Here is a 26,096-nt window from a genome sequence, read left to right as displayed (position 1 = left end):
ATCACAATAATCCACAGCACTCCAGTCCATCAGTGAACATCTGGAGAAGACAAAAGATGAAACGCATCCAGCATTAAGATGATTTTAACTCATAATCCATAATAACACTTCCTCCAGTGAAAAAGTGCATCTCCTGTTGAATCCAGACACAGATTTGTTCAGAGCTGTTTAAACGCTGCTTGATCTGTGCAGATTTCTCTCCTGATTCAGACCAGAACACTTTTTCACTGGAGGAAGTGTTATTATGGATTATAGACTCTATGTATTTGAGTTAAAATCATATTAATGCTGGATTTGTTTCATCTTTTGTCTTCTCCAGATGTTCACTGATGGACTGGAGTGCTGACGATTATTGTGATGTTTTTATCAGACTCTCATTCTGACGGCACCCATTCAATGCAGAGCATCCATTGATGAGACACTGATGCAGTGCTACATTTCTACAAACCTGATGAAGACACAAACTCATCTCCATCTCTGATTGCCCGAGGGTGAGCACAGTTTTATTTTAGGTTGATGTATTTCTTTAATAGAGTCTGTGGCATGGAAAACCTTCACTATTCACCTCAAAATTACAGCGGTTAAATAACACATTTCAATTAATCAATCACATCCTAAACCTAGTAGCAGAGGTCCCAGAGTTAACTGCTACAGGAAATGCAATCCTCTACACTGGGAGTAAACTTTTCCTCCACTGGTTTCTGCATTAGTGGGCGGAGCTAAAGCACAGTCTCTAAAGCAGCAGTCTCATTTGCTAGTACTCATCTATTACATCAACAATTTGATTTCAGCCAATCAGTTTGAGCAAACACAGAGAGTGCAAGGTTTCCCACACATTGATTTATTTGTGGCGGGTCGCCACAATATCAAAACTGACCACCACAAATAGATTTTCCAAAAGGCTTTGACTTCATTGAATAAACATAAGCACTGCATGTTTCAAAATCAAAGGCCGGTGCGGGTGTTTTTATATCACTGTATTTCAGAACATAACCGACTGTATTTACATAATGTACATTATTGTTGCTCCTCTATGCCCTGCCTCTCTGTATTTAGAACATTTTCAATGTCATTTTCATTTAATCTTGCATGTAATGCTTGATAAAGCATCGTTGCTTTACAGCCATTACCAGAGAAACCTCTCTCTCTCCTGCTCTTAAAGCACCTCCTGCTGGCAGAAAATGAATTTGCATGCACATATACTGTATATGGAGGCAGGGGAGTGCAGCCACAAATAGAGTGCAAGGCTGTGGAAAACACTGGAGTGTGATAAATATTCATCAACCCAGCATCTCATCAGACCTTAGCATTAGGGTTGTGAGATTAATTGAAATCAAATCGAAATCGCGATTTGAGACGTTGCGATTTGCTAATCGCAAAAGTCTGCGATGTGGACGCAATATTGCAAATGCATGACAACAGCCATGAGTGACAGTCTTACTAACCAATAGAGTGAGAGCACCTCCGTTCTTCCCAATCAGCACTGCTCTAATCAACAGTGTAAACGCCCACCATTAATAAATAAATAAACAGTATATATATGAAAGTGACGTATGGTGACCCATACTCAGAATACATGCTCTGCATTTAACCCATCCAAAGTGCACACACACACACCACGAACAATTGTAAAATAATTGGCCTAGTGGTTAGAGATTTTGACTCCTAACCCTAAGGTTGTGGGTTCGAGTCTCGTTCTGGGACGGCAATACCACGACTGAGGTGTCCTTGAGCAAGGCACTGAACCCCCAACTGCTCTCCGGGCGACAGATGTATATATGTATATGTATAGGACCCCTCCCAAAACACAATCGAATGGATTTCAGGGTTATAATGGGAATTGTATTGGTTTTAATGTAAACTACAATGGAGTCTATTTGATGGATTCTAACAATATTGAGCTGAAGCTTGACTTAGTAAATTTAAAATCGCAAATCAAATCACAATCGCAATATCTGTATAAAAAAATAAATAAAACATTAGATATTTTCCCCATATCGCACAGCCCTACTTAGCATGTTTATACCGTTATTAGCAGAAGTACTATTTGACTGACATTTGTCTCAAGCACACCAGATGATGATTGAAATCGCGAAATCTTATAGTCAGGTGCGACTTATTTATCAAAATTAATTTGACATGAACCGAGAGAAATGAACTAACAGAAAACATTACCGTCTCCAGCCGTGAGAGGGCGCTCCATGCTGCTCAGTTGAAAACATAGAGCGCCCTCTCATGGCTGTAGACGGTAATGTTTTCTCTTGGGTCTAAATAAATGCGACTTATAGTCCAGTGCAACTTATATATGTTTTTTTCCTCATCATGACGTATTTTTGGACTGATGTGACTTATAATCTATAATACGGTAATACAATTTAATACAATTTAATTCATCCAAGGCTGCTACGCTTTAGTTCTAATTACTAAAATAGAAACATAAAAACCTTGATTGCTGATGTTTTGTTCAAAAACAAGTAGTTCTTCTTTCAAATAATTCTATATATGAATGTATCTTTATAAAAATGCTTGCCATTTTGCGAGTATAATTTGATTTGTAATGTGCCAGTCTAAAAAAAAATAAAAAATGACTAGTCAATGTCTATTTCCTTGCCATGGGGTGTGTTGTTTAACCTAAATTCTGCTGATGCCCTTATCTGTTAATGCTGCAAATTCACACAAGTACTGTATATCTATTTTGCATAAAGGTCCTTCATGACAGAAAGCAAGTGTTTGTGAAACTTCCCTGAGTGGCAGCATGCACAGTCTGTGTATAACGCTTCACAATTCAATTCTCAGACAATATGGAGCAAATTAGGGCTGTCAACGAATATTCTAAATTCGAATATGTATTCGAATAGTTTAAAAAAAAAGAATTTCAAAGGTGAAAATTAATATTCGAATAAAAAAAATGTGGAAAAAAGGCCCGCGGTAGTAGAGGCGTGGTTGTCTGCTTTGCGAGTGGGTGCGCTAGCGCTCCTTAGGGTTCAGGGACAGGTCACAGGAGTCGCACTGTCTGGCACAGCATCACTGCTGAAAGTTGACGCGTCTTCATGAAAGATGACAGCAAGTGCAGAGCCCAACTCGAGCGCAGCAGAGAAAGTGAGGTAAAATTGTTGACCCGCGAGATAAAGTTGTATGCAAGCTATTTAAGATACAGTTAGCAGTTAGCATACCATTCGACCACTAGCAACATGGTCACATCTCAAAAATGTGCACCCAAATGAGCATGGCATAATGTGTGGAACTCCAGCTAAACAGTCACGTCTTGACACTTAACGTTACTTTGCATCGCTCGCCGCAAGCTCTTTGTCTGCAACACGACAAGAGGCCATAACGGATAAATTAATTTCGTTCATTTGTAAGGACATGAGACCGATCAGTATCGTGGATGGGGCACGCCTCAGGGAGTTCTGTCAAGCAATGCATCCGAGGTTTGATTATTTATCGTTTCATGTCAAAGAAAAGTTCCATGTTTACCACAGCACAGCTTGCTCGGAGCATTCAATGTCAGTTCTATATGCTGTAAAACTTCAATTAATATTAATAATATTTGTTTCAATCACTGAATGAAGCCTGCTATATTTGGGACAACAGTCGCAACCTTAAATTGCTTGCACAAAACTCTTGATCAGCACTCAAAATGTGTTTGTTCATTTAAACCATTATGCGCAGAGAACGTGAGGGTGAGAGAGCGTGAGGTCTGCAGTCTTGGCCATTAGTTGATTTCCTTGTTTTTGTGTAGGTAATACGTTGTCATATATGTTTAAACTTAAATAGACTAACTATACAAGTAGTTATGTCTCTTTGTATTATTTATGCCTGTTATTGACGTAATGCGCGTCATTGACAACATGCGCAACCAGATGTTCGAATAGTTCGAATAGTTCGTGTATTTTTTAGAGGGAATATTCGAACTACATTTTTGAGCAATTTTGACAGCCCTAGAGCAAATGCAAAAATGCTAAAATTGACATTCATTTAACCATTTTTTTCAGCTACTTCATAAATTAACAACTGCCATTTCTTTCCTTTTTTAAATTTAAATTTAGCTAAATTGTGACTTTAGAAAGATCATTTGAAGAAATATTTCCTATTTTTCCAATTCTTTTTTTGTTTTATCTTACAATTTGCGCTGTGTGCTGTACCATTAGCTCAGGAGTGTGGCCGCAGGTTTCACAAACGCTTAATGTGCTCTACTAAAACAGTGACAACTAAACTGTTGTCCTCCCATAGGCTTAATGGAAGAAGACGGTGTAAATTCGGTATACTACAGCTTATTAATGTTGCCTACTGGGAAGCAGATGTGACCGGAATATAAATGTAACAACGCACAAGTTTCCCATGAAGCGATACCCTCCAATAGAAAACTGTCTATCACACACACACACACACACACGACAGACAGATGGAACGCAACATACGTTTAGTGCTAAAATATTCACTTTGCTGAAATTGCAATGCAAATAATGGAGAAATAATTACCCAATTGCACATTGTTATACCTTTATGTCTATAAAGCATAAATGTTCTGAGTTAATGTGTTTGTCCCACGCGATTACATCGAGTCTGTGCTTTTGTATTTCTTTATTACCTTATTTTATATATACATTTCTTTATCATACATACTACATTGATTAAATATATATTTTATGTATTTTTATGCAATTAATTGATCAAAATGATTGTTAGTTGCAGCTTTAGATGAAAGACAAAAGATGAAATACAAAATGCACATTATGTTATATAATGGATATTTGTTAAAGACTGTTCAATGATGTATCAGCTGAAAGGTTTGGCCAGACCGGACAGGACTGTGAAACATCAGAGCTAATGAATAACCACAGTGCCTCAAGAACAAAATTAAAACAGCACACTCTTACATTATACATAATAACAGCCTTTTTGACTGATCGGATATGTACGCTGTCTTTAGCTGGATGGACATTCACTCTGTGATTTCAAGGTTATTATAATACATTTCCTTAACTAATGAGGCGTATATACAGTATATATATATTCACATCCTGCATGTGAAAAACATGCTATGTATTTGTTTTACTTTCCTCATTATTTGCCGGGTGCTTTACTCCAGAAGCTACGATGGCTTGGACCCGTGCCACCCTGGCCTTCATGTAGCCTCGCCAATGTAAACAGGCCACTTTTCATGAAACCCATCATTTGGTTTATATCACAACAAGTCCGTCTGGTTTTCCTCCTCTCTCTGCACACACTGCAGGGCTTGATTTCCATCAGGAATAACTCATGATTCATTGATTGTCATGACTGATCGAATGACTTGAGACACATGAACCACTGTGGTGTGAATCTGCTTATTTTATCATCATTTTACAGCTTTACAGATAAAGCCCTCACTTACTTTCATTATATGGGAAAGAATAACCCAAAGCTGAATCTCTAAAGGCAAACACAGAATTTGAGTTCAACAGAAGAAATTCTTTCAAGTACATAATGACTGAATTTTTATTTTTGGACATTTATTGAATATGATGCATGTTAAAAACACAATAGATGCTTGAAATGAGAAAAAGCACTACAGAAGATGCTACTTTTCAAAACATCCACCAATCGAACCATGAATACGTGTAATAACTTCCACCTCACAGAAGAAATAATCACTGTGCTGTGCTGATCTATCGGATGAACCAGCATTACTGTGACCTCTGGAATCACACTTGTGTGATGCTTACTAATGAGACGCTCAACAAGAACGACTGTGACATCATACAACTCTGTGAATAAATACAACTTAAATTCACGTCTCGCACACTTCAAAGCACTCTGAATGGAACACATATGTTCGCTTCAAACTGGAATCAAGCGGAATATCCTGAGATGTCAACTTCACAGATAGATCAAACATCTGAAGTGATAAGAGGAACAGAGTGGGGGGGCGCGAGGACTGGGATTAAGAGCCGCTGACTTCAGTATTACATGGAACAAAGATGAAAACAAAACAAAATGCCATCCAATCGTTTCTGAAGACAGTGAGAACCTTCAGGGGTATTTGTATAATTCTCTTAGCACTCTTTTAAAACCTCGCACCTTTTCTGCTCTGTTTTGCCTCAAAACGTAACTACTCTGCGTGCTGTGCGTACGGAGACTCTTACTGAAAACTGTGCTTGAAGCCTGCAGGAAGACCTCAGTGAGACCTCAGCTTCTTTTGGTTGACAACAGTCGATTTATAAATGATTCTCATTACGAATTTGGGAAGACATTTGTTGCACGTATTTGTTCAGGACGCTGCTGATGTGTTTTCTGGCGCACCCAATAACAAAGATAACACATCAGCAGTCACAGCAGTCGCGCTCACAACAGACACGGAAGAGAAGACAATGCTGAATAAAGTCGTAGTTTTTGCTATTTTTGGACCAAAATGTATTTTCAATGCTTCAAAATATTCTAACTGACCCTCTGATGTCACATGGACTACTTTGATGATGTTTTTCTGACCTTTCTGGACATGGACAGTAGACCATACACACAGCTTCAATGGAGGGACTGAGAGCTCTCGGACTAAATCTAAAATATCTTAAACTGTGTTCAGAAGATGAACGGAGGTCTCACGGGTTTGGAACGACATGAGGGTGAGTTATTAATGACATAATTGTGATTATTGGGTGAACTAACCCTTTAACCGGTTCCATTAGTTAACATGAAAAAACAATGACTGCGGTTATTAACTGTTCATGTTAATTTCAACTTTTAATAACACATTAATCAAAAGTTTTGTCTGCTAATATTATTCAATGGAGATAACATTAAAGAGTAACTAAACCCTAAACCAACTTTTTTTAGTTAATGATCTGTAAGAATGGGGCTTTATTAGTGCTGTTCATTGATTCGAGTAACTTTTTTGACATTTGAGTATAAAGTGTTTTAATTCTACAATATATGGTGTAAAAACGTGTGAGTGCTGCCCTCTTCATGTTGAACGGTGGCTACTGCAGTTGATTTTTCCTATTGGATGTTGCGGTGGCAAGTGACGTAAGCAGTTTTCAGCTCACCACGCCCCTTGGTACGAGCTACCACGCCCTTGGCAGTATAAAACCATCAAAATCACTGTAGTGAGTCAGGAGCTAGAATTGCGAGTATTGGTAACGACCAGGATAGACTTAATATAGCATCTATTTAGCATAGCATTTATATAGTTATTTAGATCTTCAAGTTAGATTTATCTGTATTTAGTATAGAGCTGAAACAACGAATCGATTTAATCGATTAAAATCGATTATTAAAATAGTTGTCAACTAATTTAGTCATCGATTCGTTGCTAAATAACTTTTATTTGCCGTAAGCGGCTCATTTCGTGCATATTTCAAATCTGCGGTGACCAAAGTGTGGCAGTAATGAGCCACCGGAGGTTTTACTCAGCCAGTACAACAGGAGAAGTAGCGAATAGCCAATAGCTGGCCTCGTTTTATGTCACGTGCTTCCTGAACAGCGTCTCTGCAGCATTCAGCGTGATGTGGGAGCTGGGAGTACTTTACTTTGAGCCTTCAAAAAAGAAGAGTAACCGGTAAACTCTGCACTACTGAACTGTTTAAGGGGACGTTCACATATCGCGTCTTTTGCGCGCTCAAGTTGGTTATTTCCAACACCGCACCGCATCGAGTTAAAAACATTTAAACTTTTCAGAATGCCGCAAGCGCATCACGGGTCATGTGACAAGAACTAACCAATCAGCTTCATCCTTTCCCGTAACAACGTTAAAAGCTCAGTCAAGATGAAAGGAACAGCTGATCATAGTTGTATATGGATTTCCATTTTGAAATAAATTTAGTAGCAGAGCTACTGCAAGCGATTTTTTGAGCTGCAAATCCATTTATCCTTTGCTGAAATTTCCTTGTCTTCAAGGAGAGAGCACGTCATGGTTGCTTAGCAACGGCAGACGCCTCAGGGGCGCTTCTGCACGAGCGCTTTGAAAAGGAGGAGAAAGCGGCGCGCCTAGCATTTTCCACGCGTTTTTAGGCGCGATTTGTGAACGGCCACTAAGACTTTCATTTGTGCAGATTCTCCTGTACAATGTTGTTTGCAAATGTTTAGTCGTAAAAGCTGATAACATTGCTTTTTAACAGTTAACATTTAAAGCTTTACAAACATGTTCTGTGATCAGTTTGTCGTTTACCAGTTCATAATTCAGTCGTGCAGCCTAATTATGACTGAATGAGAGAGGTAAATGTTTAAAGATATTTGAAATGCACTTTTTTTTCTAAGTATTCACTGCTCTTTTTCACACAGCAGGTTTTTTTGTGTGTGACTGTACAATTTTTTTTTCTGGACAACCTTCTGATGGATTTTACTTTAAATTGTGAGTTCCATTCAGGTTTCAAGATATTGGCACTTTTTTCGAAGGATTGTTTACAATTTCACAGCAAAAGCTATAAAGCTGTTTCCCAGTAAATAATAAAATACAATGCACTGCAATTTTATTCTGTTTTATCCTTATTCTTCGTGAAAATATGTTCTGAAAGATTCCTTAATAAGCTTTGTTCGGGATGTGAAACTACTTTAGGAGCTCTAAGGACTGCCATGGTGAAAACATTATTTGAAATCTCCTTGTGAAATTTGCTAGAGTATGGGTCAGTGTTTTGATTGCAGAAGAGTTCGACAAAGGATTACTAACACAATAAAACAACTCCAGGTATATTTTTGATGAGGATATGACCATGCAAAATGGTTAAAATTTCTTAAAAATCTATACTGAAGGATAAAGACCATTTATTAATAATTTACTTGGGGAAAAAATGGGAAAAACTAAAATATAAGTACATAAACCGATTAATCGTAAAAATAATCGACAGATTAATCGATTATCAAAATAATCGTTAGTTGCAGCCCTAATTTAGTACAGTGGTCAGGATGGTACGGAGGTGTGTTGCTGGTTGCGACAGCACTGCTGGACTGCATGGTTTACCAGCAGACTTTAAAAGTAAGCGCCAGTGGTTGCATGCATTTGGCCTGGAAGACCGCAAGTTCCCGCCTAGAGCTCGAGTGTGCAAACTGCATTTTACACGGGGTTGCTTCTCCAACGCAATGGAGGTGGAAATGGGCTTCTCCACACAGCTCACGCTGAAAAGCGACGCGGTGCGGGAGTTAAGACCGCAGTTTGAGCCAGCGGCTCGAATTGATATGAACAGACACCTCGACACCCTCCACTTCAGGTGAAAGTGGGGGAGAAAAGTCCTCTACTTCAAATGATCGCTCTGTTGCAAAGCTACTTGCGTCACTACAGTCACTCTCCATTTTAGCGTCTCTGACAGCAGCTGTCAATCAATCCGTCACTGCGAGTCTCAGGTTCACGCCCCACTCGCTCAGCCCCGCCCTCGGTTCATCCCCTCTATCTCCGCTGTGATCTGCCCACTTTTCAGCATTTTTCAAATATTGCCAGTGGGTGGAGTCAGGCTCTGAGCAGGGGTTTAGTTACACTTTAACTAACACAGTTGTATTTTTATTAAATAACGTTAACAAAGAACATTAACTACTGAAACAATTAGCTATTGCACATTGTTAATGTTAACCTGTAAACATTGTCGAGTGTTACCTATTGGTGTTTCATTCATTTTAACAATCTCTAATCTTGAAACACCTGCTAACTTTATATTTTTGTGTATTTTTTTTTTTTAGTAAAGGATCTTTCATTAGGAGGACAACACTTTTTTCACTTAGAAATTATATATTGTGATAAATACAAAAATAAAACAAACACTTTGACAAAATCTTCATTGACTATAGTGAAAACATGATACTGTCACATACCTAATGTACATACGGTTTAATAGGACTATAACTAATGACATAATTAGCCTATTGAATAAAGTCTGAAGCTAAATGATTTAAAAAGCTTCTATGCTTTGTGTATTCTGGGAAATTAAATAATTGGGCTTGTAAGTTTCTCTTAAAAAGTAACTAAACCAACTTTTTTTAGATAATGATCTGTAAGATGTTAAGATGTTTCTTAATCAGCATTCAGTATTTTAGTTTTTAAATTTGGTTTAAAAACAAAAGGTCTTTACCAGTAAAACTAAATAAGTATGCTATATAATACATTATTCAAAAATTAGGGCTGCTCCGATCACGATCGGCCGATCGTTCTGCGCATCTTGTCAGTAAAGCCGGTTCTCTAATCAGCGGTAAATTCCCTCAGGTTTCACATAGAGCAGCTGTTAGTACACAGAGCCGTTGTTAACTGAGAAGATTGCGCAAAGAAACGCTTAAAAAATAAAGTGGATTTGTGCATCTTCTCAGTTAACAACGGCTCTGTGTAGTAACAGCTGCTCTATGTGAAACCTGAGGGAATTAACCGCTGATTAGAGAACCGGCTTTACTGACGAGATGCGCAGAACGATCGGCCGATCGTGATCGGAGCAGCCCTATCCAAAATGTTAAAATCAAAATGTTGCTGTGAATAAAACAAAGATGCAAAGTGTTTCATTCATCCAATTAAAAAAAAATAGAGTAACGATTCACATATTTTTTTACTTGAGCCAATGAAAAATAAATAACTTTTGTCTCAAGTTAAAAAATATAGATGTGAATCATTGACCTACAATTTTTTTTAATTGGATGAATGAAACACGTTTTTTCAGTGTGCTATAGCAGGTGATTTGTAAATCAAATTAAGTCAATGTATTTTTAAGGTTAAATAAAAATAATCATCCTATACAGCACTGACGTTTACTTCTGGCTTTCAAACATGTATGCAAGTTCTACTTTAGAGAAGAAAAAAAAACACATTTCAGTTTTGTCAGTTTAGTCCGTTTCGTTTCTCATCCAACACACGAGAAGTTGATCTGAACATCCCTTCACAGGGCACAGACCGGTACAGTATACGCTCGCGCAGCTTCAGTGTGCAGGAAAGGCTCTTATTTGTGCGTCAGTACACCAACGGCTGATCGCTTCCTGCTATCTGTGCCTCAGACGTGTAGCTGTGCACGTCCAGTGCTGAACGGCTGCCCGTGTCCTGTGCACAGATTTCGAAATACTTCCACACAAATGGCATGATAGTGAATTATTACAATGAAGTCTGTGCATGTGGGCACACTTCCCGTAAAATCGGCCGAAAAAAGACCAAAAACCGGGTATTTTAAGCAAAAACCGTCCGGTTCCGATTTATGGCCGGTCAACTGGTGCATCCCTAAATTTATCCACAGTCAAACCAAAAATTAGATATAATTGATTATATTGTTTTACTGGTGGGTGCAGGACACTAGTTCATTTATGTAAGTGAGTATAGCAAAATACAGTGATCTGTGAAATATTATACCCAAAAATTCTTCATACTGTAGGCTACCAGTGAAACTGATTAAAAAATAATAATAATAATAATAATAATAATTAGGGACCTGACCATGTTTTGCTTAAGTGTTTCTTTCTTTAATTGCTAATGCAACCTTTTCACACCACAGACTGAACAGAATTAAGCATTGCTTGCTTGGGAACTGATCAACAAAGTATTGATAGTTGTGTAGATGTTGTCATACTGACAGTTGTCTGAAGTTTTGGTTGATTCCATTACATATCTTTTTATCAAAGTTATCCGACATTATCAAGATGAATTTGTTCTGACAGTTTAATCCTGAGTTCTTGTCATATTTTATTACCAATTTATAAACTACAGCAAATAAACTGATAATTTGAGAAATGTTGAAGGTGTCTGAATACATTTTGGTTTGATTGTGTATTTTATTTTACAGTGAAGACTATGCAGTGCTATTTTAAATGAACAAAAACAACCTTAAAAAACGTAAACATTGTGTAAATAGCACAAATAAATAAATAGAACGAACATACAGTAAATATTAAACCATTTCAGACAGGGTCCCTCTAACCCCAGCTACAAGACGGAGCAATGCACTGTGTGTACGGTAAGAAATAAAACAGGAAGACATGTGGTTTAAAAGATGGCAAGTAAAATAAAAAGCACATCTGTATGCAATACAGTTTCATTATTGTTCATTATTATCCAGAGTGGCTTACTATAAATAATTTGTGCGACCAAATCATGTTTTGCGTCAGTAACGGAAAAAGTTAGTAGCACAAGTGCCACCAGTGGAAAAAGTTAGTGTAGTTCCCTGTCATTTGAAAAATTTGCATTGTGCCCCTAAATTGTTTTCATGTTCGTGCACTACATGTATTCAATGTAATATGAAATGTCAGGATGCAAAAGGCCTATATCCACTACAACTAATACAAGCACTCTGCGAAGGGCACAGGAATGGTATCACAGGACTGAACTGGCACAAATTAAGTGTCTCTGATTCGCCAACTTCTTTGTTAGCTGACCGATAATAAAACCGGCTTCGCTGACCTTCAAAATAAACCTGCTGCCCTTTCAATGAATGCTTGAATACTACCCTGATATTGCCATGTTTTTGACATTGTGTCATCATTGTAATAGCTTTGACCACTCTCTGGTGCCTCATGTTAGATTTTCCCAAACAAATTTAATAGTAAACAATGACTCACCATTTCAGTACACAAAAAGCACCATTGCTGTTTGGACATAGTGCCAGGGTAATGCCAGTTTTTGGGATGTCACTTTATAATACCATGTCTTTTGGTAGCACCATGGAATTATTTGAGCAATGATATATACACAGTAATCACGCATTACCACAGAATATGAGAAAATACTGCCATCTCTACACAATGATCCCACCACCGCGCTTTCATCAAACAAACAAATCACAGGAAATAATGAAAGTAAATAAATATCAAACAGCGACAGACGTGCGTTAGTTTGTCTCGCGTTTATATGCACTTGTCATTTACTGATTGTGCTGACTGTGTGTGCCATTATCAGTAGGTGTTTAAAAAAATCCCTTTAGCAGCAAAACATGCAAATTAATAAGAATATTCAAACAAAAGAAGAAATCCATGTCCACGGCCGCGCAGCCCCGTATAACCACCGTTATGTGAAGCGTCATCGCCCGCGGCACAACGCGTGGATCATCGCGTGACGCTTACCTGTAGACAACATTAATGCTTCCGCGAAAACCACGCCGGCCCACCGGGGATTACTGTCCTCGTACGGGTTTACGGGGATTATTCCAGCGCTGCGCGTGTGTCCGAGCGCGTCACTGCACATCCATCAGCCCAGAGCGTCACGAGCTTTGCGCGAAGCCTCCGCGAGGCGTGCCTTCAAATAATCCCAGGTGAAAAAACGAAAGGAAAGCTTCAATACGCCAAGGTTTTGGCAGAGGGAGATCAAAACATAAGAGCGCTAGTTGAGCTAGCAGCTCTGGGTTCGGCTAGACACGCCCACACGCTGCGCGGCGTCACCGCTTCCCTGCGCGAGCTGCAGATCACCAACGAGGATTGGCTCTTGAATATTAATATGGTGACGCTCCAGGAAGGTTACCAAGCAACGCTCATTCATGGGGTAATCCTTCGCCGTAGTGGGATTTGTAATTGCTCGCCGGATACACATTAAAATAATATTCTTGTTTTGAATTATGGACTTTAAGAAGCAGGATATGTAGAACTTGTGGGGAACCTTAACGTATAAAATGAGTGAGTGATTCCTGTATTCGAAAGGCGCAGTGCGCATGCGCAGATGTCTGAGCCTGCGCTGCCGCTGTGGACCTCGCGAGCCATCTTGATGTCGCTCCACACGCTACACCCCGATCTCTCTGTGACATAAATCACTGCTACACACTTTTTAAACAATGTCAGGTGATCTTCTTTTTATTACTTGAATTTTTTACAGACATTTTCCATGGTCAGAAAGTTAATTTACATCTGTCTAGGCCTATCTGTCTGCCTGATATATATATATATATATATATATATATATATATATATATATATATATATATATATATATATATACAGGTGCATCTCAATAAATTGTAAAGTTGTGGAAAAGCTCATTTATTTCAGTAATTCAACTAAAATTGTGAAACTCGTGTATTAAATAAATTGGTTTATTTTAATTGTGATGATTTTGGCTCAGATTTAACAAAAACAAACCAATTCACTCTCAACAAATTAGAATATGGTGACATCTTTGCATACTATACAAGATACAAGTTCATTTAGGCGATTTAATATGCCCTGTGACATTTTACAGTTTCAATTTAAAAACTCCTTGAGATTTTAAAGTCAGTTTAATAGTATTGAAATTCAAGTTGAATCTAGTATAAAAAAGGTTTTAATTGTTTAAATTATTTCTATGAATTAATAATTTGTTATCATGACTTTTTCTTATTTTTTTACGAGCTGTATTCATTTTCCATTTCGGAATCGCAGCACCCACTTTTTTCTTGTTTTAAATCTATTTATCTCCTACAACGGGTTGGTTTGTATGGAAGCCCATTCCCGCCACATAAGAAAAAAAAACGAGCATAAAAACTCATTAGTCATTATTATGACATAAAATGTCGAATTTATGATTTAGTAAATCGAAATTATGACTTTAAAATTCATAATTATGAGATAAAAAGTCGAAATTTTGACATACCAAGTCGAAATTTTGACATACTAAATCGAAATTATGACTTTAAAAGTCATAATTATGAGATAAAAAGTCAAAATTTTGACATACTAAGTCGAAATTATGACATTAAAAAGTCGAAATTATGACTTTAAAAGTCAAAATTATGACATAACTAATTCGAAATTATGACTTTGTCGACTAGCTTATTGATCTTCAGGCTTCACTCGACAGGACACGGCACGACACGACACAGGATGACATGCATGCTTCCATAGAATTGTGAACACATTAATTGGGCTATTTTTATCGTAGTTGGATGAAATTCTTGCCTTTAGCTAGCGGATCTGAGCAAACTCACTTCTGAAAAGATTTAAGGAAAGAATTGCATCATCCCAGGTAAGTCATAAAGTAGCCTAGGCTACACAGAAGTAGGCTATTGCATAATTGCACATAAGTAAAGACTCACAAAATGAAGATTACATTTCGCGTAGCCTATTTATAGATGTGAATATGAATGATCCCGCGTCATATAGGCCTATTAAATCACATTTAGAACATGTTATGGCTTTGGCGCCTAAAACACTCTAAGAATAGGCCTATATAAGGGAAAATTAGAACGCATGTTAAAGTTTCAGATGTATAGGCCTAATAAATTATGGCAGTATATAACATTTTATGGGGGAACTAATACAACATTTTATTTCATGTAGGCTACCATCATAGTCAGCCACCTCCTAAGTGAACGAAGCAGCTGCTTAGGGCCCCGCCGCCTCTAGGTGGACCCCAAGACCCTGACCGTAACATCCCAGCAAACATTTGGACGTCTTTTGACCGTTGAAAAGACGTCCGTCCGACACGTCCCGTCATGGTTGAAAAATAGTTCCAAAATGAAAGTTGAACCGACGTCTTTGACGTCTTCTGTACGTGAACTGCACGTCTTTTCTGCACGTCTCCTGGACGTCTAAATGCGTCGTCTTCTGGACGTCCAAATGCGTCGATTTCTGGACGTTGTCGTTTAAATGTTTAAATGCGTTGCTGCATAGTTTAAGTGTATGTATATATAAGCCTGCATATAAAATAATCACACACCCACTGTGTAACATCGTGAAAGGCAATCAATTATGTCTTGAGGTTTAACACATCTTGACAAAAGTTCTAGATCAGTCAGACCTGAACATCCATAAAACATCTTAATCAAGTGTACATCACAAACTATAACACATTATTTGTGGACATATGCAAAAAAAGAAGCATGCTCTGATTTAGCACATTTTATTGTTTTTGAACAGTTTAGCATCTGTTAACCAAACTAAAATACCAATTACAAAATACTGAATTATTATATAAAGGGGAAATTCTGTCATTTACTCACCCTCATGTTTCAAACCTGTATACCTTTCTATGTTCTGATGATATTGTTTTCACGTTTGCTTTACTGGGTCAATGACAAATAAGAATCTTCAAGATGATTAAAATCTATTTAAAAAAATAGGTTTTCAATGTAATCTTTGTATCCATTTTGGATTTCTGAAATCAGTTTACAGGCCTACCATTTTCGTCAGAAATATGATTTAATGAGGGTCATCACTGAATAAAAAGTGCTGAAATACTCAATCTTGAAGTCCATTGTTATTGTCAAAAATTTCTATTTTTCGCAGAATTTGTTTATTAATGTATTTATTAATTGCATTTATTTTTAAATACTTTAATCATATAAATAATATTAAGAATATTATATTTGAACGTGGCATAACCACCTTGCAGGACCCATTGTTGTCATGTGACAAGAAAATCATAAAACATAGAAGACCCTCATCATAAAATATGTTTGAAATCATTGCTATTTATAAAATCAAAGTAGCATAAATGATGTTAAACTGTATAGAACCGACATGAATTCAAATATTACATTTCTGAGAATGTGTTCACGTGTTTTCGACTAAAATGTTAAAAGATGGTTTCTTTTTATCATGTCTTTATTAATCTTGACATTGACTTACACAGTTGTCTTATAAACACAAAGATATTTGGAAGAATATTTGTAACCAAGCAGATCTCACAATCCATTAACTGCCATTGTAGGAAAAATGATTATGATCGTAACATGAGGGTGAGAAAATTGTAACCTCCACCCTCATCTCTTCCTGGAGCGAGCTTCAGGTGTTCTGCCATTGCTGAATCTGTCTCAGAGACTCTACCTCTTCACAGCAGCTGAGGGAAGAGAATATATTTATTTTTAAAATAAATAAAATAAAAAATTTGAGATAAATGACATGCACTTATTTTCAAAATATCTTTATGGTCTACAGCTAAAAAAATAAATAAATAAAAAACCTTGGAACAAAATGAATGAATCATGAATGAAACATTAGAAAAAGGTAATCAACATGCATTAGATTTTATTTTTATTGAAAAAAAGATGTTGTGTTTTAATGTGTTGCCGTTGAGAAACACTCTTAACTGGGTGTGTAACTGTGAGAAAGTGAACAGGACATTTCTGATAAGACAGGAGGGCTGTGATGTCCCCTGAATAATTAATTAAAGCGTACCAATAAAAATTACATCAATATACGTAACTTGTAGCCTTCTAACCTTAGCGAGTTTTAGCCATACTCAGTGAATTTCAGTTGTCAACGTGGGCATCATTTCTCTCGGTTCCTTCGTGTCAAACAAGTAAAACTCAAGCACGTTAATCAAATAATACAAAATGTACTTACCCAACAGTAGATTTTATATGGGGTGCTTCTCAATATCCCTCCTCGTCTCCTCGCTCCTCCGTGCTCCATCCTATGACCCGGAAACCAATCGAGCACAGCCATCTTGAAGGACATCTCAATTCTCTAATTGCACCACGAGGAGGCGAGGATCGAGGAGGGAGGAGGCTAAATGAGGAGCGATGAGCGAGGATACACAGGTGTATCCTATGCGGAAGTCTTTTATCGACTTAACGTGACGCACATATAAATTCTCCTCCCCCTTCACATCTGTTGTAATAATTTTTATTTATATTTTACCTTTTCACTTAAAAAAATCCATGCATGTCATATATTTCAAACAGGGCATCTTGCTTTATTAATATTTATTATGAATGTCTTAATTAACAACATAAGGGCAGATCCCTTTAATCACAGCTGATGTCACTTTAAATTAACGCTGAAGGGAGTGAGGATAAATCATTTCACTTGATTCAAGACCTCCATCCTCACGTCTTTTCCTTGCGTCCTTCCCTCGCATCCTGAAGAGGTGGAGCTAAGACACGAGGAAAGGAAACAAGGAAAGGAAACGAGGATGCACAAATAAGAATTGAGAAGCACCCATAATATATATCGATACATCTCCCTCCTCGAGTCCTCTTCGAGTCCTCTTCCTCGTGGTTGCCTGCTGGATGTTCCAGAGATCTCGCGAGATAATCTATCCTATCGCGGGATTTTGTAATTTTTTTTTTTTTTACTTTTTTTTTTTTTTTTACTTTTTTTTTTTATTTAACAAAATGCACAGGGGATACAGAATCAAGCACACACACAAAAAAATAATACAGTACATTTAGAGTTAAGCAAGGCAGTAGATAAGGGGCAGTCTACTAAAAAAAAAACAATTCACAAAAGATTCATAGACATTACAAATACAAAAGATGAATAAATGATTTTGTAATATCACGAAATATATTACTATGTTTTGTGTCTACATCTTGGCAGCACCGTTTTGGCAATTGCATACAACTCAGACCGAAATGGTGACCGGATATATATCTGTTTTACATATGCATAGATTCCATAAAAATAATAACAACGAATTCATAAAACAGGTTGAAATGATGACTAAATTGTAGCATGGCAATCACTTGACCACACTGGGCAGTTTGTGATTATAATTTATTTAAACAAGATAAAGTAATTATATTTACTTTGTATAAAAAAAAAATTTTTCTCTGTTAGTCTTGTTTGGAGTCTTTTCACAACCGTGACGAGAAGTGTAAAAGACGTCAGTGGACGTCTATTCACAACCTCTTTAAAACTTCTTAAAAACTACTTGGTGCACTTATATTAATTATTGCAGTATTAATCAAGGTGTAAGCACAGCTTTTGCATATTCCACAAGGATTTCATAGAGGGTCACGATCGGACGTGTAATGCACGTGTAAAAACGTCAATTAGTGACGTCCTCTCACAACCGATTAAATATTGAACTACACGCAGCTAAAAGTTAAGCATAGGCTACACCCGGCGCGCGCGCACACTAAAAGGCTGTCAAACAGCGCCCGATTATTGGACTTTATCTTTTGCATCTGATTGTGCTTGCATCTGACTATATGCATCACACCATGTTTACATAAACACAGTTGGTTATATCTAAAGTTAAAGTAATCCGTTGCATCTGTGTGTTCGAAGCGTGTAGGTCTTAAAGGGACAGCGTGGGTTATAGTAAACATGCTGACGCGTGTTCTTAAAGGGATAGTTCACCCAAAAAGGAAAATTCTGTCATTATTTACTCACTCTCATGTTACTCCAAAACTGTATCAATTTCTTTCTTCTGCTGAACACAAAAGAAGAAATTTTGAAGAATTTGGGTAACCAAACAGTTGTAGGTCTATTGACTTCCATAGCAAAAATATACTATGGAAGTCGCTGGTGACAAGCAACTGTTTGGTTACCCAAATTCTCCAAAAAAATTTTTACAGGTCCATCTGATCTGTTATTTTTTTGTCTTAAGTATTTTACTTAATATAGTCAGTTTTGTACAATTACTTTTTTTTATATAAGAGGATACTGTTATCTAAAGTTATTTTAGTAGAAGTTAATTGCACTTTTACACTTTTTTTTAACCAAAAGCAATTAAAGCGCTTGTTTACAACTTCTTTTTCTGCTGGTTTATTTAACTTTCAGTACACCACTTTAAAAGACTTTGAATATTAAAGTTTTTAAGTGCAAAAAAAAAAAAAACACACAAAAAAACACCTCTTGTGGGTTAGCTACAGTTACGATTAAAAACATGCCAGGTATCACACAGCTACAACTAATAAAATTGATTATGGGTGTGTTAGATTTATAGTCAAGTATTGACAATAGTTAATCATATTGGTGGCCTCCAAATAAAATTCTGCTTAGGGACCCATAAAGGCTTGGGCCGGCCATGCGTACCATAGTGCCACAATATATTGGGTCAATTTTACTGCATAAACATGTAGCTTCGGTCATAAAATTGTAGTTTTATAATATCTGTTAATCATGTTTAACAGTAATAGGGTTGCCAATTATCCATATTGTGCTGTGATGTGCATAGGCCTATGTAGGTCCAAAGTCTCTAAGTTTTTAAAAAGTCTGAATTTTGACTATATATTTCGGAACTAATACTGAATTCAGTTTTGTGTATTGTAAAAGACTTGGATTTAACTAAATCATAAGACTTGGCCTTTTTCAGTGTGATTTCTATCGTTCTATCGTTCAAATGTGTGTCGTACTGTCCACTAGAGGGCAAAACGAATGGACCGATCTTATTCCAGCGAACTCCAGAGTTTGTTATAATATTTTTTTATATTATAATGTCTGTTCTTCTAGGATGGATGACCTTTGGGAGTTTTTGAAGTCAAGAAATGTCTCTGATGACACCATACAGCGAATGCAACAGGATAAGGTAATCATGAAACTGATAAATATGCATCACAGTCCAAAAATAAAAATATTAAAAAACGTCTTGAGATTGGTTCATTTATGTTCATGAGAAGGGATGAATATGTGATAAATTAGTTTTCTTCATTTTTCCATTTAGAAGACAAAACGAGAAATCAAATTATCCAATAAGGTATTGCAATAAGTCACCTTTATTTCTATTGTTCTTAATACAATACACATTTACCTGGTTTCACAGCAGGGCTTATTAAGCCAGGATTAGGCCTTAGTTCAGTTAGGTAATTTAAGTAGGCTAGCTTTAATATACATGCCTTAGAAAAAGAAAAAAAAAACATTAGCCTACTGGTCTGCATCTTGAGACAAACAATGCCACAGACGTATTTTAAGATATATCAGTGCAAGGTGTTTTCAGCTAAAACAGCTCAATAACGCATTTAGTCTGGGACTACACTGTTAGACCTTACCAGGTTTTTTTTACAGTAAAATACTGGCAACACTGTTGCCATAATAAACTGTTAATTGTACAGTTATTTACTGTAATCTACAGTTTGTTACTGTAAAAATGCACTAAATTGAAACTCGAGTTAACTAATTTCACTTGGAGAAACCGACTGCCTTGAATTGACCAACTGTCATTTAAATGTATTATATATTTAATGCATAAATAATGCGAGCAAAGTATTACTGTGAACTAATTTCATTTGAGGCCACTAAAAAACTATTGAACATAAAAAGATTTCCACTGGACCAGCAACTACACAGTCTCCGCCTGTTAAATAAAGCAACATGCAGCATATCATCAATGTTTGTAGATCTTCTCCTGGACTGAAGCACAGGCTCTACTCTTCTGCAACAATGGTGACCCAAAAAACAAAATTTTACTGTTAAATACATTTTGTGGGTGTGTCTTTTTATATTACACTATATTACACTATACTGTAAAATGTTGTTTTTTGGGTCCCCGTTGTGCAGAAGAGTAGAGCCTGTGCTTCAGTCCAGGAGAAGATCTACAAACATTGATGATATGCTGCATGTTGCTTTATTTAACAGGCGGAGACTGTGTAGTTGCTGGTCCAGTTGAAGTCTCTTTATTTATTATATTTTTTTAGTGGTCTCAAATGAAATAAGTTAACATTAATTCTTTGCTCACATTATTAGTGCATTATACATTTTAGATAACACATTTAAACGACAGTTGGTTCATTTAAGGCAGTCGGTGTCTCCAAGTGAAATTAGTTAACTCGAGTTTCAATTTAGTGCATTGTTACAGTAACATTTTGTAGATTACAGTAAATAACCGTACAATTAACAGTAAATTACTGGCAACAGTGTTGCCAGTATTTTACTATAAAAAAAGCCTGGTAAGGTCTAACAGTGTACCTCACAGGGTCACTGTCATCAGACAATTGTAAACTTATATCTAAAGTGTTTTAAATTGTATTCTTTTTGCAGATTGATTGCAGTGTCATACAGCTTATGACAGATGACCAGCTGAAGGAATATCTGCCTTCCTATGGTGACCGACTCGCTATTCATGGATACTGCAGGCGAAAAGAACAAGATCCCAGAGGCCGAAAATCTAAACTTTTTGATCGGCTGAGAACCAGACTAGCAAGAAGCAGAGGTGACACTGACAATGTATATGAAAAAAGGTCAAAAAATGCTCAAAAGAGTATGCGAAATATTGAAATGGGATGGATGCATTTTCGAGAAGGGAAGTTTATTCAGGTCCGAACAAAAAAAGGTGGGGGTACACGTAAAATTTGCATGTCAAAGGACTGTACAAAAAAGGATCTACTTACAAAGGCTGCCGAGTTGTTTTTTCCAGGTGAAAAATGCTCCGTGGGAAGCTTCACAGATTTTTTGGTCGATGTAACAGACTTTCAAGAGCAAACAATAGATGACCAGATTACAGTTGGAGAACTTTATGAGCTGACCAAATTACCAATCTTGCGTTTTTACTTGACAACTAAGAAGAAAGCCATCATTAGTGACACACAGTTGAACTTCAACAGCGAAACAATTGTGCAGGGAGGGGGAAATAGGCAAGATTCCAGATCTCCCATACGTACCAGCCAATCCCCTCTGTTGACTGAGAATGTAGAGTTAGACCTAATTTATGTTGGGAGTAGCACTTTAAATGAAACAGGCAGTGATGATGTTTTATTGTCAGACTCCATAATTAGCATGACTGATCCATCAAGTTTGTTTGAAATTGATGCAGCCAGGCAGCCAGAGGTGGACAATTTGGAGGATAGTGGCACTGTAACAATCTCCACAGGACTTATCTCTGGACTGGAAGACACTGCGCTTGATGACACATTACCTATTTTAGAGGAATCGTATTCTGTACCTTCTCCAATTGATAACTCACTGGAGCCCTTTGTTCAGAGTGAAAGGGTGAAGAAAATTCTTGTTATTAATCGTGGTCAGGCCTTTCGACAGCTTATTGAACATTTTTGTGATGAAAGTGTCTTGACGGATGACATATCTATGAAAGTCATTCTTCCCGATGGAAGGCTGGAAAATGCTGTTGATGAAGGGGGGGTTTTGAGGGATGTGCTTTCAGAGTTTTGACTTTTATGAGCAATGTACTTTGGGAAATAGCTTTAAGGTCCCTTATCTACGACATGACTTTGGTCAACAACAGTGGGAAAGCATAGGCCGAATCATTGCATTTGGCTGGCAAAGAGAGAAGTACCTGCCTGTAAAAATAGCACCTGTAATGCTGGAACAGGCGGCCCATGGATGTGTCACAACCAGTCTTGTGGACTGCTTTCTCAGATATGTTACAGAATCAGACAGAATGATCCTAGAATCATGCCGTTCACATTTTGAAGATGTGGACAAAGAAGAGCTCTTTGAGGTCATGGATCATCATAACTCTCGAAAAGTCCCAACAGCAGATAATATCGAGCAGCTATTGGAGGAGATGGCACATCAGAAGCTCATTCAAGAACCTGCGTTTGTGATAGAGCAGTGGCATAATGTGCTTGCGCCTATGAGAATTGAGCTCCAGGACATCGCAGCTGCCTATGATGAACTACAACCGTCATCAAGAAAGGTCATGAAATCAATAGCCTACCCTGCTACAATGAATTTACAACAAAAACACACTGGCAGGTATCTAAGTACATTTCTTAGAGAATCAGATAAACAACACCTGTCCCTCTTCCTTCGGTTTTGTACCGGGTCAGATTTGTTCCTGGGAAAGACCATCACTGTTAGCTTCACACAGTTGGAAGGCTTTCAGAGACGACCCATTGCACACACATGTGGCTGTTACCTGGAGCTGCCTGTGAATTATGACAACTACCCAGAGTTTCGCCATGAAATGAACAAAGTGTTAGAGAGCAACATATGGGTCATGGATATAGTCTAGTACACTACAGACTTACTATCAGTAAGATTAAGCTTCAATTGAAGTTAAGCTTCAACAACATAATTATATGTAGTCATATATAGTCATAACTGGCTTTATTTCTTGATGTTTTTTTCAAGATGAGTTTTACATGTTCACATTTCCAAAGTTCCTGTTAGTACTCTCTCTGAGGCACAAGGTTTGAAAGGGTCAGTTACAAAGCTTGTACCATAATTTATTTTGCCATGTATTTTGATAAAAATATTTTTTTTATTTGAATGCACTTTATTATACAACACTTTCCTTTTGTTTTTCTAGTATTCATTTCTAGCATGTTCAGTTATGCCCATAACTCAAGTACAGTTTATTGTACAGTTTTTTTGTTCTGCAATTTTGGAAAGTGTTATTTTGAGTCAATTAAACCATTCCCTGGTTAAAACACAACCTGTTTGTCTTCCCTACTGACTCTTATAATACAAATCAAAAATTTAGTCTTTAGCAACACATATTTTTTAGATATGAGGCTCCAACTCACTTTTAATTAGCACTCTAAGAGTTATGTAGAAGTCCACTGCTGCAAACACATCATTCGTATGGTTCAAATCATGCTCTGACATAAGATCAACACATACGTTAAAAGTGTCTTCATCGCATGGAAAGTCCTTGAAAACACACTCTTCTAAACAGACTTGAACCTTCTCCAGACACACTGGATGCAGATGGTCTGTGGCTCCATATAGATGAGACACTGCATACATGATGGATGGTCGGCCATGTGGTGAACGTGCGTTGTGGACTGGCCGTATTCTGTGGTTGTTCCAAGTGAAGACTATCTCATCAAGCTCTTCCTGTAAGGAAACATGTTAGTAGAGTTAGATGTCTGGGAGGCTGTGTGTGTGGCAGAAGAATCACACAGAGCATGAATCATGGAACAAGGTATCAAATCACAGAAAAATGTGCAACGAATAGTATTTTAAGATTTTTAAATTTTTGGTATGTGTAATACATTATAAATACGATATGTAAGCCACGTTACAATACAGTGTTTGACTTAAAGTGTTAGTTCACCCCCCAAAAATCATAATTTACTCATCCTCATGTTCCAAACCTGCATGAGCACGCGAAAATGAGTTTTTTCGTGTAACGCATGGGTAGGTTTGTGGGGTACGTATGTATTATACGTTTGGGTAGGATTAGGGAGTGGGGTGCGTGTGTATTACACGCAATAAATTGCGTATCATATGCACGCGAAAACATGCGTATCATGCACGTAAAAACTAATTTTGTGAAGCCACGTGTGGACAAAATCACAGAGCCTTACTCCAATCAGATGAAATTAAATAATGGTTTTAGATAAACTCTTTTGTTGCCAGCTTTTCTCATGTCAGTCATTTATGGTATTTTTATATTTCATAATTCATGGCACAAAACTTCTAAATTATCATTTCTAGAAGTGCCAGAATTCCATAACTACTAGAACTGACGCAAGTGGTCATTTTGACCTCTAGATTTCAAACTCTATATCTTTAAAGGGCCTATATGCGTTTTTCTGAAATTTAAACTCGCTACTGACACCTGTGGCCAAAAAACGGAACTGCTCTTCCTTGCTGCAAAGAAGTCAACATTATGTTTACAGAGGTAAGAACAGTCAAATACATATATTGTTTGAGAAACTAAGTATGTTTGCTGACTAGCGGGGGTGGCAGAGTGATCTGAAACGTTTAACATGAACGCGCTTGACGTCATATCCGCAGACAGCACGGGAAAAATCCGACCCGACAGAAAATAGGAAAAATAGGATACAGACTTATAGGTGCACCCACGGTGAGCGGAAAAGGTATCAGTATGCTCATCAGGACATGTTTGAGACATAAATGGTCAAATAAAAAGGCTATTGGTACGTTTATTTTGGGGAAAACGTTGCATATAGGCCATTTAATGATAAATACCCAATTAAGAGATTAATGCATTTATTGTATTGGGATATCTTTTAAAAAACAAAACAACACCAAACTGTACATTTAAACAAGTTTAATTATACATCTATAAATAATAATATCTGTAGATGTCCAGGGGTGCGATCTCCGATAACGTTGTCTCTTAGCGCGCTTCGAAGACTCAAAAGGTAGGCCTACATGTAACACCTGCTTTGCAGAACTTGTGATAAACTAGATCAATGGGCCGATCAGAAGACACAGGAGTCGAAGGAGGCAGAGGTACACACACATGGACTTTTTTCCTTTTATATATCAAAAATGAAAGTATCAACAAACAAATAAAATAATGGATTTGAATCAACAATGTTTGAAAGAAAATAAATTGTACACAATTCAAAAGTGAATTTACCTTAGTTGCAGATGAAAACAATTACCCAAATTAAATACAAGAAAATATCAACCAAAAGAAAAGTAACAGACGTTTAGTTCCTTTCCTTTCCCTTTTCAGCTAGTTAATTTCTATTTTGAGTTTCCTTATAATCTAGAATTTATTTTATTGCTTTTAACCTAATTTAATTACACCTAATTGGCAGATTTATTAGTTATTTACTAGTTTAGATGTATCTCTTTCGTTTCCTAATTTCAGTGTAATTTGTTTTTTTGAAAACAATCTTTTCACAATCCAAAATACATGACAATTTCTCAACAAAATG

General features: G+C 37.1%; 2 protein-coding genes and 1 long non-coding RNA gene across 5 annotated transcripts in view; 2 read left to right on the top strand and 1 right to left on the bottom strand.

Moving 5' to 3' along the window:
- Window positions 1–13,320, bottom strand: part of mib2 (MIB E3 ubiquitin protein ligase 2) — a 69,079-nt gene extending 55,759 nt beyond the window's left edge. For 2 of the 3 annotated variants that reach the window (XM_059502987.1, XM_059502988.1), the window contains exon 1: window positions 12,988–13,319. In XM_059502987.1, coding sequence (XP_059358970.1) covers window positions 12,988–13,108 — 121 coding nt within the window. In that variant the 5' untranslated portion in view covers window positions 13,109–13,319. Of the gene's footprint in view, window positions 1–12,987 lie in introns of all 3 variants that reach the window. The other variant, XM_059502989.1, reaches the window with a different exon arrangement.
- The window catches only part of LOC132097344 (uncharacterized), a 404,710-nt gene that overhangs the window by 109,777 nt on the left and 268,837 nt on the right, over window positions 1–26,096 (top strand). The window lies entirely within an intron of this gene.
- Window positions 1–26,096, top strand: part of LOC132097345 (uncharacterized) — a 433,761-nt gene that overhangs the window by 367,199 nt on the left and 40,466 nt on the right. The gene's annotated exons all lie outside the window — the stretch shown is intronic.

The sequence above is a fragment of the Carassius carassius genome, chromosome 21 (genome assembly GCF_963082965.1).
Source record: "Carassius carassius chromosome 21, fCarCar2.1, whole genome shotgun sequence".
Classification (NCBI taxonomy): Eukaryota; Metazoa; Chordata; class Actinopteri; order Cypriniformes; family Cyprinidae; genus Carassius; species Carassius carassius.
Note: the sequence above shows the minus strand (reverse complement) of the source record. Positions and strands in the feature narration are given on the sequence as shown.